At 41.4% G+C, this 17,938-nt stretch overlaps 1 protein-coding gene across 5 annotated transcripts in view; it reads right to left on the bottom strand.

Moving 5' to 3' along the window:
- GFPT1 (glutamine--fructose-6-phosphate transaminase 1) overlaps window positions 1-17,938 on the bottom strand; it is a 65,012-nt gene that overhangs the window by 32,403 nt on the left and 14,671 nt on the right. For all 5 annotated transcript variants that reach the window (XM_015112467.3, XM_015112469.3, XM_077958226.1 and 2 more), the window contains 5 exon segments: window positions 14,775-14,882; window positions 7,153-7,278; window positions 2,783-2,841; window positions 1,843-1,977; window positions 4-65 (listed from right to left, as the gene is read on the bottom strand). In XM_015112467.3, the coding sequence (XP_014967953.3) occupies window positions 4-65; window positions 1,843-1,977; window positions 2,783-2,841; window positions 7,153-7,278; window positions 14,775-14,882 (490 nt within the window).

Below are 17,938 nucleotides of genomic sequence, written 5' to 3'. Positions count from 1 at the left end.
TACCTTGTGCCAACTGCTTGCCCAGGAAAATGAACACTTTTAAATACGAGTGCAAAAGCACCTTCCTATGGAGGGAAAAAAATGCATTAGCAATATTGACTATAATCAATTATCAAGTCAGAAATGCCTAGAACATACTGGCTTCAGCACAGAAATTTTTTGTTCACACAAATGCTCTTTTATACCAGTTTATAAACAAGTCTAAAGTTTAAGTAAACACTCCTAAGCTTCGGTGTATCCAAGACCCACTTTTTTTTTTTTTTTTTTTTTTGAGATGGAGTCTCACTCTGTCACCAGGCTGGAGTGCAGTGGCACGATTTTGGCTCACCGCAACCCCCGACTCCCTGGTTCAAGCGATTCTCCTGCCTCAGTCTCCCGAGTAGCTGGGATTACAGGCACGCGCCACCATGCCCAGCTAATTTTTGTATTTTCAGTAGAGACAGGGTTTCACCATGTTGGGCCAGGATGGTCTCAATCTCCTGACCTCATTCATGATCCACCCGCCTCGGCCTCCCAAAGTGCTGGGATTACAAGCATGAGCCACCACGCCAAGATCCACTTTTTTAACCAAGCTTATACTCAAAATATGCTCAATAGATAACAACTCCAAAAATAGATCATTTAAAAAGTCATCCTTTGTACAGGTTATGAACCTTCTCAACCGATATATCCTATCTCCATCATCTACTATGTCATCATAATAGTATGGATTATCAGAAGAAAGACAGAATTAGAAAAGATCCCAAGATCAAAATCCAAAACGTATTCTCTACCCTAGTAATTGTACACCACTGTTAACTTCCACTCTTTCTGACCTTGATATTAGAGAGATAAATATATACAATTATTAACATGCACACCACAGAAATCCATCAACCTGAATCCTCAGGGACAGGGCTTACAGGAATCAAGAACAGATAAAAGAGGAACATGAAGTAGGAGAGGGAAGAACCACCCTGGAACACAAACTGGATTATACGATGAATAAAAGGCAAAGCCTATTAGAAACAAGAAAAGGCTGGGAAAGCACACAACTCTACTCTGCCTTGGGTAAAGGGAAGGAACAGGCCTCTACATTCTCCATTTTCCTGCTTCCTCCTTTTGCTACAGATACAAGATTTGGGTGTAGGTGGGAGGGAAGTGAGGGTTGGACCTTAGTTGTGAAGTTAAGGACTTTTAAGTGGGAAAGAGTTATGAGTGGGGAAGGGAGATGTAGGTATCTCTATGGATTTGGACATTTGTAGATCTTTGATGTCTTTAATCTTTAATTAGGAATGTTGGATGGAATCAAAAAGAATACTGCTTTTCTCATGGGCTTGGAAATGCTTTTCTATCTATAGAAAAGCCTTCCTTCAGGGCCAAGGAAAAGTCCCCAGAAAGAAAAATAAGTAGTTGACTCTGTTGGCTCAGAGACAAGCAGGCATTATCCCAGAATATAAACTGTGAAGCTCCCATTGTGCTAAGTTATTGGTTGAGAAGAACACTCAATGAGCAAGAAGCAAGGGAATAACTAATCCTCCATTGTGTGTACTGTGTACATGTCCACGTGTGGTGTGTATGGATGTGTGTATATATGCATAATTGTTAGACACACTTTGATTCTGGATTATTTTTCATTCTCATGACATTAAACCAGAATGAAGCAAGCAGAATTTCAAGTGGAGGGTTGGGGGGGAAATCAATAAATCAATCAATCTCCCAAAATTATTCAACCTGAATAGTTATATGAGAAATAAAAGCCAAAAAAAACAATAGCACAGTTCCTGCTTATCAAACTTAATTTCCAGAAAGTTTCTCATGATTAATGTTGGCATAATTATCTTTTAAAGTGTGGCTTAATACCAGTTGTTGGATAACTCTCTCCACCAAGGTAGTAAAGCTGGTATCTTGACTTTCCTGATTGTCATACATATACTTAACGAGCTTGGCAATTGTCTCTGTATCTGTTTCAGATTCGAAGTCATAGCCTTTGCTTTCCTGTAAATAGAAAGAAAAAAAGATACAATTAAAGAAATATTCATGATATAAAAACCTTTTCTACAGAATTGTCCCCTCAAATATTTCACTAATTTCTAATATTCTTTGAACATCATATCCCATTATACAAAATTAAAGTCACCATCTGATTAGAGTGACTTCAAAACAGTGTTGTACTCTGTGTAACTGAACATAGACTTAACTTACTATCCAATAAATAGCCATTAGCTGTATGTGACTATTTCAATTTAATTAAAATTAAATAAAATTTAAAATTCAGTTCCTCAGTCATACTAGCTCAACAAACACATGTGGACAGTGGTTACTATACTGAATAGCCCAGATACACTATGTCTTCCATCACTGGAGAAAGTTCAATTGAACAGCCCTAAGAAAGCACTCATGCAGGTCAACATTATGACCACAACAATACAGTATATAGCTATTTAGGACACAGAACTTTCATTTAATTTGTACTGATTCTTCTTGTATTAATATGTCCTAGGAACTTTAAAACATGACAGAATCTCTCATAATGCAAAAAATGTCTCCACAAAATTCCAATTTTATTTCAGCTTTTGTCATGTATATTACAGTCAAATACTAATCATTTCCTTTTCATATCAAAAAACAGAATTGTTCCACTGTTAGCAAAGAAAAGTCCAATAAACCACCATGCCCTTGGAATTGCCCAAGGAATTACTTGATGACACCTATATGGTGTTGCACATCCCAACAACCAACCCCACTGCTCTCGTTAGAAGTATTCTCAAAGACTGGTGTCTTTTGAGGTCACCTTACTTACCAAAAACTTTTTCAAGTCTTTGTAGTTGGTGATGATTCCATTGTGAATAACAATAAATTCTAAAAGAGCAAGTGTTGATGACAGAAAAGTTAGAAGTCTGATAAACCTAAAATAGCTATTACTGTAACTGGATGTTTTTCGAGTTAAAAATTTGTAACACGCTATACTATTTACGTTATTTAAAACATAATTACATCTACTTCTCAGTATCAGATTATCATCACGTAGATCAGCAGCATTGTTTATGTGGCATAGCCAAAGCACACAGTGCAGGGGAGGTGGGTACAGTGGGGAAATAAACAGGAGTCTAGAGATAACAATTTCAGTTGTGGCTAAGCTAATAATAAAATGTTACCATGAAAGGAGCAAGTTTATTGGGTCTGTTGCCTCATTTGCAAAATGAGAGAGCTGAACTAAATATTATTCTTATTTCTCTGTTCATTCATTCTTGAGTATAAGTTTAAAGAGAAGGCCTTTCAAACTAAAATAATCTGATTTACACTAAATGAGTTTAAGAACTAGAACTAAGGAATTTGCTAAGAAAAACCAATCAATTCTATAGTTAACTTGTTTGAGATCCAGGTAAGTCATAGAATGTCAGAGAAATAAATGTTAACGTATCATTCCAAGAGAAGATAGATATGATCTTGGGATAATTATCTTCTTTTTTAACTAACTTTGAAAACTGTAAGAACAGATAATCAAGAGTTGACAATATCACTATTTGTAGCCACTGATGGTACATAAAAACTACCAATCTGGCTGAGCGCGGTGCCTCACGCCTGTAATCCAGCACTTTCAGAGGCCAAAGTGGGCAGACCACCTGAGGTCAGGAGTTTGAGACCATCCTATTCAACATGGTGAAACCCTGTCTCTACTAAAAATACAAAAACGTAGCCAGGTGTGGTGGCATGTGCCTGTAAACCCAGCAACTTGGGAGGCTGAGGCAGGAGAATCGCTTGAATCTGGGAGGCAGAGGTTGCAGTGAACCAAGATCGCACCACTGCACTCCAGCCTGGGCAACAGAGAACCAAAAAAAATCCTGCCAATCCTGGATTTATTATTCAGAGTTCATTTCAGTTAGGAGAAAAATTACTGCTAAATTAAATTTTATATTAAATTATCAAAATATATATATATATATATTTTTTTGGAGACACGACGTTGCTCTGTCACCAAGCTGGAGTGCAGTGGCTCAATCACGACTCAATGCAGCCTTGACCTCCTGGGCTCAGGTGATTCTTCCACATCAGCCTTCCAAGCAGCTGGGATTACAGCTGCTTATACCACACTCAACTGTTTTATTTTACTGTAGAGAGTCTCACTACGTTGCCCAGGCTGGTCTCCTGAGCTGAAGCAACCCTCTCGCTTCATCCTTCCAGTGTCTTGAGAATATACGCATGAGCCACTATGCCAGGCCAAAATGTTCTTTTTTCTTTTTTGAGACAAAGTCTTGCTCTGTCGCCCAGACTAGAGTGAAGTGGCAAGATCTCGACTCACTGCAACCTCTACCTCTCGGGTTCAAACAATTCTCCTGGCTCAGACTCTCAAGTAGCTGGGATTACCGGTGCGTGCCACCATGCCCAGCTAATTTTCGTATTTTTAATAGAGATGGGGTTTTGCCATGTTGGCCAGGCTGGTCTCAAACTCCTAACTTCACGTGATCCACCTGCCTTGGCCTCCTAAAGTGCTAGGATTACAGGCATGAGTCACCACACCCGGCCCCTCACAATGTTCTTAATATACGTAAAGATCTGACATTTTGGCTGACAGTAATTAGAAACCAAATAATAAACATTTTCACTAGATTTTTGAGAGAAGATGTAAGCAAGTACTAAAATAAATTTATTAAAAAACTTGCTGGGTGTGGTGGCTCACGCCTGTAATCCCAACATTCTGGGGGGCTGAGACAGACAGATCACCTGAGCTCAGGAGTTCGAGACCAGCCTAGCCAACATGGTGAAACCTTGCCTCTACTAAAAATACAAAAAATTGTTGGACGTGGTGTCGGGCACCTGTACCTAACTACTTGGGAGGCTTGAGACAGAAGAATTGCTTGAAACCGGAAGGCAGAGGTTGCAGTGAGCGGAAAACATACCATTGCACTCCAGCCTGGGCAACAGAGCAAGATTTCGTATCAAAAAAAAAAAAACAACTTAATTCTAGAACAAAGAGATTCATAAATAGCTAATTTAAAGGCCTTAACTTAAAGCCAAATTCTCAAAACATAATCTAGATGTAAGTTTTTGGGAATCTTTCATAAAGGCCTTGTCAGTGTCAAAAGTCTAAATTATTGCTACCATTATGATCATATTCAATAGTAATTATTGAAGCACAAGAAGCCTAAATAGGCAGCTTCTGAATTAAATTAAATATCAGAAAGGGCTGGGTGCAGTGTCTCATGCCTGTAATCTCAGCACTTTGGGAGGCTGAGGTGGGAAGATTACTTGAGTCAAGGAATTTGTAACCAGCCTGGGCAACAAAGCAAGACCCCTATCTCTACAAAAATAAATTAGCTGGGTGTGGTGGTGCAAGCCAGTGATCCTAGCTACTCAGGAGGCTGAGACAGGAAGATCACTTGTGCCCAAGAATTTGAGGTTACAGTGAACCATGATCCCACCACTGTACCCAGCCTGGGTGGAGGAGTAAGACCCTGCCTCTAAAATAAAAGGAAAAAAACAGGGAGGGATAAATACACACATATACACTTTTGTATGTATTCTGTACGTATTTCCTTATTTTTAAATGAAAGAACAGACTCAATAATTGGTGAACGTTATCTACACAGGGAACAAGAGGAAACAGAAGAGTCTAGACTTGTTTTGTTGAGCCAGTCTCACTCTGTTGCCCAGGCTGAAGTGCAATGGCGGCAATGGTGCAATCATGGCTCACTGGAGCCTCAACCCCCAGGTTCAGGTGATCCTTCTGCCTCAGTCTCCCGAGTAGCTTGGACTACAGGCGCATGCCACCATCAAGCTAATTTTTGTATTTTCTGTAGACACGGGGTTTCACTATGTTGCTCATGCTGGTCTCAAACTCCCAGGCTCAAGCAATCCCTCCATCTCAGCCTCTCAAAGTGCTGGGTAGACTTCTTTTAATATGTCTTGTTTTAAAGATGTGACTTCAGAATTATGTAAATATTTTAAATAATCATAAATAACATCTATTTTTAAATAATACCAATCCTTAAAATTAAAAAACAGGCTGCTGCGGTGGCTCACGCCTGTAATCCCAGCACTTTAGGAGACTGAGGTGGGCGGATCACAAGGTCAGAAGATTGAGACCATCCTGGCTAACACAGTGAAACCCCGTCTCTACTAAAAATACAAAAAATTACCCGGGCGTGGTGACACACGCCTGTAATCCCAGCACTTTAGGAGGCTGAGGTGGGCAGATCATAAGGTCAGGAGATCGAGACGATCCTGGCTAACACAGTGAAACCCCATCTCTACTAAAAATATAAAAAATTACCCTGGCGTGATGGCACACACCTGTAGTCCCAGCTACTTGGGAGGCTGAGTCAGGAGAATTGCTCGAACTCGGGAGATGGAGGTTGCAGTGAGCCAATATCACACTACTGCGCTCCAGCCTGGGCGACAGAGCAAGACTCAGTCTCAAAAAATAATAATAATTTAAAAAAAATTTTTTTTAAACATATTAAAGTAATATCCAGCCAGTAGCACAACTGCATGGAGAAAGACTATTCCAAGTAACTCTAAAACACAGTAATTTGGTTATACATTTCTAGAGAGATATGCCCTAAGGACAAAACCGATAACAAAAGTTCTCAGCCAGGAGCAGTGGCTCACACCTGTAATCCCAGCACTTTGGGAGGCCAAGACAGGAGGATCACTTGAGATCAGGAGTTCAAGACCAGCCTGGCCAACACAGTGAAACTCCGTCTCTACTAAATATACAAAAATTAGCCAGGCATAGTGGACAGAAAGGGTCTCATTCTGTTGTCCAGGTTGGAGGGCAATAGCGTGATGTACGACCACGGCTCACTGCAGCCTCTACCTCCTGGGCTTAAACAATCCTCCCACCTCAGTCTCCCAAGTAGCTGGGACTACAGGCATGCACCACCATGCCTAACTTATTTTTTTATTTTTTGTAGAGATGGGGTTTCACTATGTTGCGAGGGCTGATTGTGAACTCCTGGACTCAAGCAATCCTCCCAACTCAGGCTCCCAAAGTGCTGGGATTACAGGCATGAGCCAGTACTCTCAGCTCTGTATACTCTCTACGACTTCTGAATGTTTGAAATTTTCCAAATGAAAAATAATTAAAATAATGAAAATCTAAGAGCCTTCTTTCTGCCCCCATTATTAGGCTTCCACAATCATTCCAAAGCACGAAAAATATTTCCATACCATTATTTTTATCAGAGCGCTGGGGGTGGCTATTGACAGGATTGGGTTCTCCATGTGTTGCCCAACGGGTATGAGCTATTCCAAAGTGTACATCAAATTCTATATCCAAATCCATATCTTGTTGCTCTGAAGAATATGAAAAGAAAAATTTCAGTATTAAATCATGCTGCAGAGATAATGCTATAAGCTATATTTAAATATAATTATTACAATGCTGCTCTCTTGGAATATACAATCACTGAAACTAAAGATCAGGTATATTCAAAATAGTGATTAAAAGACTTAGGAGGCGAGTGCAGTGGCTCACACCTGTAATCCCAGCACTGTGGGAGGCCAAGGCAGGCAGATCACCTAAGGTCAGGAGTTCAAGACCAGCCTGACCAACATGGGAAAACCCCATCTCTACTAAAAACACAAAAATTGGCCAGGCATGGAGGCACACGCCTGTAGTACTGGCTACTCCGGAGGCAGAGGCAGGATAATCACTTGAACTCAGGAGGCGGAAGCTGCAGTGAGCTGAGATCACACCACTGCACTCCAGGCTGGGTGACAGAGCGAGACTCCACCTCAAAAAAAAAAAGGACTTAGGAACACATTGTAGGTCTGTATCAAGACATTTCATGTACCCAGTAAATATATACACCTACTATATACCCACAAAAATTAAAATTGAAGATAAATAAAGACGTAGGAGTTTATGCAACTGAAATACTGAAGGCAAATGGTTTCAATAACAACCAAAAAACTAATATAGAATTAAAGCAAACACAACAAAAGTTTAGTAACGGATAAAGTTAGGTGAAGTATATACAGGTAATAATGTACTATTCTTTCAAGCTTCCTGGAGATACGAATACTCAAGAGTTAAGGACAAAACCAATTAATGTAACTTTTTAAATCTATATTTAATTCTTGCCTTAAAAAATCATTATCAATTTAATTAAACATGTATGTAAAAATAAATTCATTTTCCCAATGACACACAACCTTATGACTGCAATTTCTTTGGTCTCTGGTGAGAGTACACACATCTCACAATATAAACTGCAATTATGGAGTGCCTCCAAAATCAAATAGGTATTTGAGAACAGAGCAATGCTATGAAAGTATGGGGCTACTGGGAAATCAGCATAAGGCCAATGTTCCTTTATCTCGAAAAGTAGCTGATTCAGCCGGGTGCAGTGGCTCACACCTGTAATCCCATTTCGAGAGGCTGAGGTTGGCGGGACACAAGGTCAGGAGTTCGAGACCAGCCTGACCAACATGGTGAAACCCCGTCTCTACTAAACTACAAAAATTAGCCAGGTATGGTGGTGCACGCCTGTAATCCCAGCTACTCAGGAGGCTGAGGCAGGAGAATTGCTTGAACCCAGGAGGTGGAGGTTACAGTGAGCCGAGATCACACCACTGCACTCCAGCCTGGGTGACAGAGCAAGACTTCCTCTCAAAAAACAAACAAACAAAAAAAGTAACTGGTTCTTAATTTATTTTTCATATAAGCTATCTTTTCTTGGGGCTTCTTAAAAAAAAAAAAGGACGGCCGGGCACGGTGGCTCAAGCCTGTAATCCCAGCACTTTGGGAGGCCGAGACAGGCGGATCACGAGGTCAGGAGATCGAGACCATCCTGGCTAACACGGTGAAACCCCATCTCTACTAAAAAATACAAAACAACTAGCCGGGCGAGGTGGCGGGTGCCTGTAGTCCCAGCTACTCGGGAGGCTGAGGCAGGAGAATGGCGTAAACCCGGGAGGCGGAGCTTGCAGTGAGCTGAGATCCGGCCACTGCACTCCAGCCTGGGCAACAGAGCAAGACTCCGTCTCAAAAAAAAAAAAAAAAAAAAAGGACAGCTCCAGTTATTAACTAGTAATGCTCTTAATTTCCTAAATATAAAATTCATTTGGCTAAGAACCCAGATAACAAAGTTTATCAGAATTAGGTCTAAATTAAGAGCAAACTCGCTGGGCACCATGGCTCATGCCTGTAATCCCAGCACTTTGGGAGGCCGAGGCAGGTGGATCACCTGAAGTCAGGAGTTCAAGACCAGCCTGGCCAACATGGTGAAACCGTCTCTACTAAAAAAATTAGCTGGGTGTGGTAGCGCACGCCTGTAATCCCAACTACTCAGGAGGCAGGATAATCAACTGAACCCAGGAAGGGTAAGTTGCAGTGAGCCAAGATTGTGCCACTGCCCTCCAGCTTGGGCGAAAGAGCAAGACTCCGTCTCAAAAATAAATAAATAAATAAATAAATAAATAAATAATAAATAAGTAAAACCACAATGATATATTCTGTTGTACTATTACATTTATGATGTTGTCAACCCAGCTTCCACTAGAATTCGAGTTCTACAAAAACAGCAGCCTACCTTATTATTTTTGAATCCTAAGCACTAAAAGGTATACATGGCAGATACATTTTTGTTGGATGGTTCAATCAATCAAAGAATAAAATCACGCATCTATTCTTTCCTGGCTTAACTGTGCTCTGAATAATTAAGGCAACCTGATAAATGACCTCAAGAAAAGTACAGGATTACTACTTACCATTATTCAACAGGCTAATGCAAGAAATGAAAACATTTATTTGACTACTTTATATATATATATATATTTTTTTTTTTTTTTTTTGAAACAGAGTTTCGCTCTTGTTGCCCAAGCTGGAGTGAGTGCAATGGCACAATCTTGCTCACTGCAACCTCCGCCTCCCGGGTTTAAGCGATTCTCCTGCCTCAGTCTCCTGAGTAGCTGGGATTACAGGCGCGCACCACCACGCCTGGCTAATTTTTCTTATTTTTAGTACAGACAGGGTTTCACCATGTTGGCCAGGCTGGTCTTGAACTCCTGACCTCAGGTGATCCGCCCACCTTGGCCTCCCAAAGTGCTGGGATTACAGATGTGATCCACTGCGCCAGGCCTGTTTGACTACTTTTTAAAGCTAACTATAATTAAAGCAGTATCTCCCTGCACATGCTGGCAAGCAATACTGGAGAAAGTCACAAGATTCTGTATATTGAATCCATTTCAAATTCATGGTAATTACCACACCTTTATTTCACTGTTGCCGTAGGGACACTACTGAATGTCTAGTAAGAAAAAACTTATTGCTAGGCCAGGTGCGGTGGCTCAAGCCTGTAATCCCAGCACTTTGGGAGGCCGAGACGGGCGGATCACAAGGTCAGGAGATCGAGACCATCCTGGCTAACATGGTGAAACCCCGTCTCTACTAAAAATACAAAAAAACTAGCCGGGCGAGGTGGCGGGCGCCTGTAGTCCCAGCTACTCGGGAGGCTGAGGCAGGAGAATGGCGTAAACCCGGGAGGCGGAGCTTGCAGTGAGCTGAGATCCGGCCACTGCACTCCAGCCTGGGCGACAGAGTGAGACTCCGTCTCAAAAAAAAAAAAAAAGAAAAAACTTATTGCTATGACAATAAGCACATTTCCCACAATAAATATTTCATGTCATATAAATTAATCATGACTTTGAATCCTTGACTCCTCCTTATTGTCTGTTACCCGTTTTAAAGCCCTTTGCTGAATCTTAAGTCTAGATAACCCCCACACTCAGTTTCTCTTCTCCCATCCACTGCAAAGCAATACTGAATAAAGTCAGAAAATTCTGTAAATTAAGACCCTTTCAAATTCATGATAATCAGCATATCTATTTCACTGTTGCTACTTAGGAAACATGTATCCAAGTTCCTTATTCATTAAACTGATAGCTCAATCCAGTTCCCCGACAGCTCATCATATCTTTTCTATTCTCTGTAAAGCTCAATCCTACCTGCAGTCCCTCAATTTCCACTTTACTCAGCTTTTGTCCTCTCACCTGGTAATTATCTGCTTTAAGTTTGTCTTTTACCTTTGATTCCTAAAGTACACTCTTTCTTTTTTTTTTTTTTTTTTTTTTTTTTTTTTTTTGAGATGGAGTCTTGCTGTGTCGCCCAGGCTGGAGTGCAGTGGCCGGATCTCAGCTCATTGCAAGCTCCGCCTCCCGGGTTTTTACGCCATTCTCCTGCCTCAGCCTCCCGAGTAGCTGGGACTACAGGCGCCCACCACCTTGCCCGACTAGTTTTTTGTATTTTTTAGTAGAGACGGGGTTTCACCGTGTTAGCCAGGATGGTCTCGAACTCCTGACGTCGTGATCCGCCCGTCTCGGCCTCCCAAAGTGCTGGGATTACAGGCTTGAGCCACCGCGCCCGGCCCACTCTTTCTTTTAAAGGCCAACTGCTTGCCTATGCCTTGATCTTCTTGGGCCATACTGCTTCAATAATTTCCGCATTTGTATCTTCCATCTTAACCTACCTCTACTCCCACGGCTCCTCGCCCTCTGCCTGCTTTTTCTCAGATGTCATCTTCCCTTTTTAAAAAAAATACTTAAAACATATTTAAATTTGCTGGGAATAATGAACACCCAACTACCCATACTCAGAGTTAACGAAACATCTACTCATTTGTGTTTTACATATTTTTTAGGATCTAAAATGTAAAAAATCAATGTGGTATATGAAAACTCTAAATAAATAAATGTAAAAAAAAAATGCAATTGATACCTCCTTTATATCCCCATTCCATTCATTTCCTCCTCAGAGGATTCTCAAGTCGACAGTCTTACTATTCATGCCTTTTAAACTATGATTATGTTAACATGAGACCATAAATGATAGTATCATTTTGTGTTTTTAAATGTGCTATACTTTACATACCAGGAATTATCCATGTTCCCATATGCAGAACCAGATTCAGTGCACTTCTTTCAAAAGCTACATATGGTCATTCACTATCATATACAACTTATTTTTTGTTGTTTTTGTTGTTGTTCTTTTGTGGAGATGGAGTCTCACTCTGTTGCCCAGGCTGGAGTGCAGTGGCGTGATCTCAGCTCAATGCAAGATCTGCCTCCTGGATTCAAGTGATTCTACTGCCTCAGCCTCCCCGACTAGCTGGAATTACGGGCACACGCTGCCACACCCGGCTAATTTTTGTATTTTAGTAGAGATGGGGTTTCACCATGTTGCCCAGGCTGGTCTCAAACTCCAGAGCTCAGGCAATCTGCCCACCTCGGCCTCCCAAAGAGCTAGGATTACAGGCGTGAGCCACCACACCCGGCATACACAACTTATTATATCATCCCATTCCCTTATTTATAGACATTTAGGCTGTTTCTAATTTGTGACAATGAATCTTGTTGTCATGTCACCTTGTTCATTGTGTTTCCTTCAAGTATATATCCAAGAGTGGAAGTGCTTAGTCTCAGGGTATAGGCATTTCCCATGTAGATATTGCCAGATTGCTCTTCAAAGTGATTTACCAGTCACAAATTCACCAGTAATAGCTGCAAGTTTCCATTTGTAGCTAATAAATTCAATCAATACTTATTTTGCATGTATTGTAGGGTAAGATTAGCTAGGGGTTGGCCAGGCACAGTGGCTCAAGCCTATAATTCTAGCACTTTGGGAGGCCAAAGAGGGTGGATCACCTGAGGTCAGGAGTTCATGACCAGCCTGGCCAACATGGCAAAACCCCGTCTCTACTAAAAATACAAAAATTAGCCAGATGTGGTGGCATACACCTGTAATCCCAGCTACCTGGGAGGCTGAGGCAGGAGAATTGCTTGAACGAGGAAGCAGAGGTTGCAGTGAGCCGAGATTGTGTCACTACACTCCAGCCTGGGCAAGAGACCAAGAGTCCATCTTTTAAAAAAAAAAAAAAATTAGCTAGGAGTAAAGCAGACACCCAAATAATTACGCTTCAAAAACAAAACCAGTTGGCCAGGCACAGTGGCTAATGCCTGTAATCCCAGTACTTTGGGAGGCCAACGTGGGTGGATCACTTGCAGTCAGGAGTTCAAAACTAGCCTGGCGAATATAGTGAAACCCCGTCTCTACCAAAAATATAAAAATTAGCCGGGCATGGTGGCACAGGTCTATAATCCCAGCTACTCGGGAGGCTGAAACAGGAGAATCGCTTGAACTTGGGAGGCAGAGGTTGCAGTGAGCCAAGACTGTGCCATTGCACTCCAGCCTGGGCATTGCAGCAAGACTCCATCTGGGGGAAAAAAAAAAAAAAACAGTTTACTGGGAAGAGGCATGTTTCAATATGTTGACATTGAATAATGGTGATTCTGTTCACAATCTGCCTTTATAACGTCCCGTATTTGTCTACCAATACTGTAAATAAAAAGGATTACTATCAGGCTGGGCGCAGTGGCTCACGCCTGTAATCCCAGCACTTTGGGAGGCCGAGGCGGGTGGATCACCTGAGGTCGGGAGTTCGAGACCAGCCTGACCAACATGGAGAAACCTCGTCTCTACTAAAAATATAAAATTAGCTGGGCCTGGTGGCACATGCCTATAATCCCAGCTACTAGGGAGGCTGAGGCAGGAGAACTGCTTGAACCTGGGAGGCGGAGGTTGCGGTGAGCCAAGATCGTGCCATTGCACTCCAGCCTGGGCAACAAGAGTGAAACTCCGCCTCAAAAAAAAAAATAAAAAATAAAAATAAAATAAAAAGGACTACTATCATTCAAACCTGCCATTACTATTCTTATCTTTCTATGCTATTCTACTCAGAAGGTCCTCCCTTCACATCTTCACTGACCAAATATAATCAGCATCCATTCCCTATGTAATCCCAGTCTCGTCAACTTGTGGCAACTCTCCCCTGAATCTCACAGCAATGTCTGTTCTCTCCTACAGAACCCACTATATCAGCCTGGTATACAGGATGCAGAACACACAGTAGATATTTATACTATTGTTTTTGAAGTGTAGTTATTTGGGTGTCTGCTTTACCCCTAGCTAATCTTACACTACAATACAGGCAAAATAAGTATTGATTTAATCTGTTAAACAAGTACTACAAAGCTAAATGTATGGCTTATATGTGGGGAAAAAAAAAAGACAAAATCCATCATTATCCTCTACCTGTACTCTTCCACAATGATTATGATGGCATTCATACGAGTAGGTACATAAAATACTTGCTGTTTCCTGGGTTTTATGGAGAATTTTAAAAGTATTTTTTCAATCAATCTACTTCAAAGTTTGTTTTGTTTTCAAGTTTCTTGTGAAAAAATAAAATGTGTAAGCATAATGTTATGACCTAAATACTGAGAAGTAAATCCTCTTTGATGGGGCAAACATCTCTGACAACTCCTTGTGCCAGAGACGAAAACTATGAGGGAAAACATGATACTTACCAGATTCTATCAGACCTACTCAAAGATGCAACGTCAAAATTGACTACATCCAAGCTAGGCATTTAATTCAAAGTGAAGACATGTGTATAAGGGCATCACTAGAAATACCTTTTGTCCTATGGAAAGCTCTTCCTCAGGAATGGTGGCTCTGAAGATACTTCATTTATTATTCAGAGCTTGCACTGAAGGTATACACCTAACTAATTTCCTTCCCTAGTTGCAATGATTATTTTTCAGGCTCAGGTACATTTTAAAACTAGTCCAGACAGTAACAAAACTACTTTTCTTTCCTCCCTTCAATGTTACAGACCATTATCATTAAAATGGGTCCCAAAATATGGGGGGAGGGAGCAACTTGGTGGAGAATGGGGAGGGGAAAAGGAAGAGAAGGGGAAGGGGGACAAAAATCAACTTAAGTACATTACTGTGAACTTCTTCATCCAGTGCCTTAACTTTTCCTTTCTTCTTAATAAGCTGGATTTTGCAGGCATTGGCTTCCCAATCTTTGTCATTGCCTCCATCAAATCCCACACCTAAACCATCATGAGGTAAAAAAGCAAGATTTAGAAACTGGCTACTGATAAAATTATTAATGAGGCAAAATTTTTAATTAAAAAATATATTCTCATCTAATTAATTCACTTATTTATCAATTCAACATCTACTGAAAACTTGTTGTGTATCAAGAACCAGGATAGCCGCTAGACACAAGAACAAAAATAACTCCATTCCTGTCCTCAAATTTCTAAGTCTATCAAGAAGACAGACAAGGAAAAAATAATTCAGCATAATTATGAATTATAATAAAAATACTATAGGTTACAGTTGGGATACAATGCAGAAATGCAAAATATGGGCACCCACCTCAGAAGGTAGCTAAGGAAGAAAGGTCATAGAACACATCTCTTAAGAGTCTCCTTAAGTTGCTAACAAATTTGAAAAAGCTACCCTGAAGATACTGGGAAAACACTGTCCTTTAAGCAGACAAGTGATTCGGCAAAAATGTTTAGCAAAGCCCTTCTAGAAACAGTGTAGAGAAAGAACTGGAGGGAGAGAAACAGAAGGAAGAAACCAGCTGTCAAAAGCTACAGCTACAGCAAAGCAAAAATGAAGAAGACCTGAACTAAACAGTAGTAATGCAGACAGAGATAAATGATATTGGGAAGTGGAACTGACTGAATGTAAGTGAGAAAGCGGAAGTCTGGAATACCTCAAAGGACTTGTAGAATGGCTCCAAGGACTTGTTGAATGATTCTCAATAAAAGGGACATAGAAAAACAGTGGGCATGCCTGTAATCCCAGCTACTTGGGGGGCTGAGGCAGGAGAATGGCTTGAACCCGAGAGGTGGAGATCGCAGCGAGCTGAGATCGCACCACTGCACCCCAGCCTGGGCAACAGAGTGAGATTCATCTCAAAAACAAATAAAAAACAGAGTGGGAAGTAGAGTGAGGACTGCAGTGTATTCAGCTTATTTTTCTTTTTTCTTTTTTTTTGAGACAGAGTCTTGCTCTGTCACCCAGGATGGAGGGCAGTGGCGCAATCTCGGCTCCCTGCAACCTCCGCCTCCCAGGTTCAAGCAATTCTCCTACCTCAGCCTCCCAGGTAGCCGGGATTACAGGTACATGCCACAATGCGTGGCTAATTTTTGTTTGTTTGTTTGTTTGTTTAGTAGAGATGGGGTTTCACCATGTTGGTTAGGCTGGTCTTGAACTCTTTACCTCAAGTGGTCCATCCACCTCAGCCTCCCAAAGTGTTGGGATAACAGGCATGAGTCACCACACCCGGCCTCAGTTCAATTTTTGAACATGCAAAGTTTAAAATATCATGGTCTATCTAGGAAAAAACTTCCAGGAGGCCTAGAATACAGCTTGGGAGATACATCTAGATTAGAAGAAACATATCTGGATTAGAAGTCACCAACATACTCACACACAAAAAAAAATTAAAATAAAAAATAAAAAGAAGAAAACAAAGAAGGTACCAACATATATTAATAGAAGGTTGATGGGCTGGGCATAGTGGCTTACGCCTGTAATCCCAGCACTTTGGGAGGCCGAGGTCAGGGGATCACGAGGTCAGGAGATTGAGACCATCCTGGCCAACATGGTGAAACCATCTCTACTAAAAATACAACAATTAGCTGGGAGTGGTGGCAGGTGCCTGTAATCCCAGCTACTCAGGAGGCTGAGGCAGGAGAATTGCTTGAACTCGGGAGGTGGAGGCTGCAGTGAGCCAAGATCACGCCACTGCACTCCAGCCTTGTGACAGAGTAAGACTTCGTTTCAAAAAAAAAAAAAGAAGACTGATAAAGTCAGAGCTCACCCATGAAGACACCAAATAAGAGAAGTGGGCCTAGAAAAGAATCTTGGCTGGGTGCAGGGGCTCACGCCTATAATCCCAGCACTTTGGGAGGTCAAGGAGGGTGGATCTCCTAAGGTCAGGAGTTCAAGACCAGCCTAGGCAACATGGTGAAACCCCATCTCTACTAAAATTACAAAAATTAGCCAGGGGTGGTGGCGCGCACCTGTAATCCTAGCTACTGGAGAGGCTGAGGCAGGATAATCACTTGAATCTGGGAGGCAAAGGTTGCAACAGTGAGCCAGTATCGCACCATTGCACTCCAGCCTGGGTGACAGAGCAAGACTCATCTCGAAAAGAATCTTGAAGAACATTAATATTCGAGCTGTAAGTAGAAGAAAGGAGCCTCCAAAGCAAACAGAAAAGAAGTAATCTTAGCATCTTAGGAAGAGAATAAGGTGTGTTGTCAAAGAAGTTAAGGAAGGAGAGAATTTTAAAAACAAAGGAGTTGAGGAACTGACTTTCCATTACTAAGGAAAGTCAAGGAAGACAAATGCCCATTCCATGTGCCAATGTTAAGTGTACAAAAAAGAGTTAACAGAGCAGGTGTGAAACTGCTATCCTTAAAAAGGCCTGTTTTCAACATTGGCCCTTCACTGGTATCTAGAAACTTGGTTTTTGGAAGGATTCCTACCACCCTAACCAAAAGTATCTCACTAAACAAACTGTGCAAACAATGTGGTTTCTGCTGAACATCCGCTCTTCTTTTGGGAGTCTAGAATTTTGGTACATGCTAGGCAGAGGGTGCCTATGTGACCAGCTCCCAACGAAAACCTGAGGCACTGATCCACTGGTGAGCAACTTGTGCCCAGCTTTCTCAAGACTTCACTTCATGCACCTTCTCCCTTAGCTGATTGTGCTTTGTATTCTTTTGCTATAATGAAACATAGCCATGATTACAACCAAATGCTGAGTCCTGTGAGTCCTCCTAGGGAATCATCAGATTTGCGGATGGTCTTAGGAACCTCTGACACAATTGAGGGAAGGAGCTAGGGTAGAATATAAAGTTACCAGAAAGTTATGTTTATGTGTCACTTATTTAAGATAGAAGAGGCTGGAATCAGTGGTTTGCCTGTAATTCCAGCACTTTGAAAGGCCAAGGCAGAAGGATCACTTGAGGCCAAGAGCTTGAGACCAGCCCAGGTAACATAGTGAGACTCTCATCTCTATAAAAGCTTCTTAAAAATTAGCTGGGCATGGTGGCGCACAGCTATAGTCCTAGCTACTTAG

Source organism: Macaca mulatta, chromosome 13, assembly GCF_049350105.2.
Source record: "Macaca mulatta isolate MMU2019108-1 chromosome 13, T2T-MMU8v2.0, whole genome shotgun sequence".
In the NCBI taxonomy this organism is placed as follows: Eukaryota; Metazoa; Chordata; class Mammalia; order Primates; family Cercopithecidae; genus Macaca; species Macaca mulatta.
This window is presented reverse-complemented; position numbering and strand designations above follow the sequence as displayed.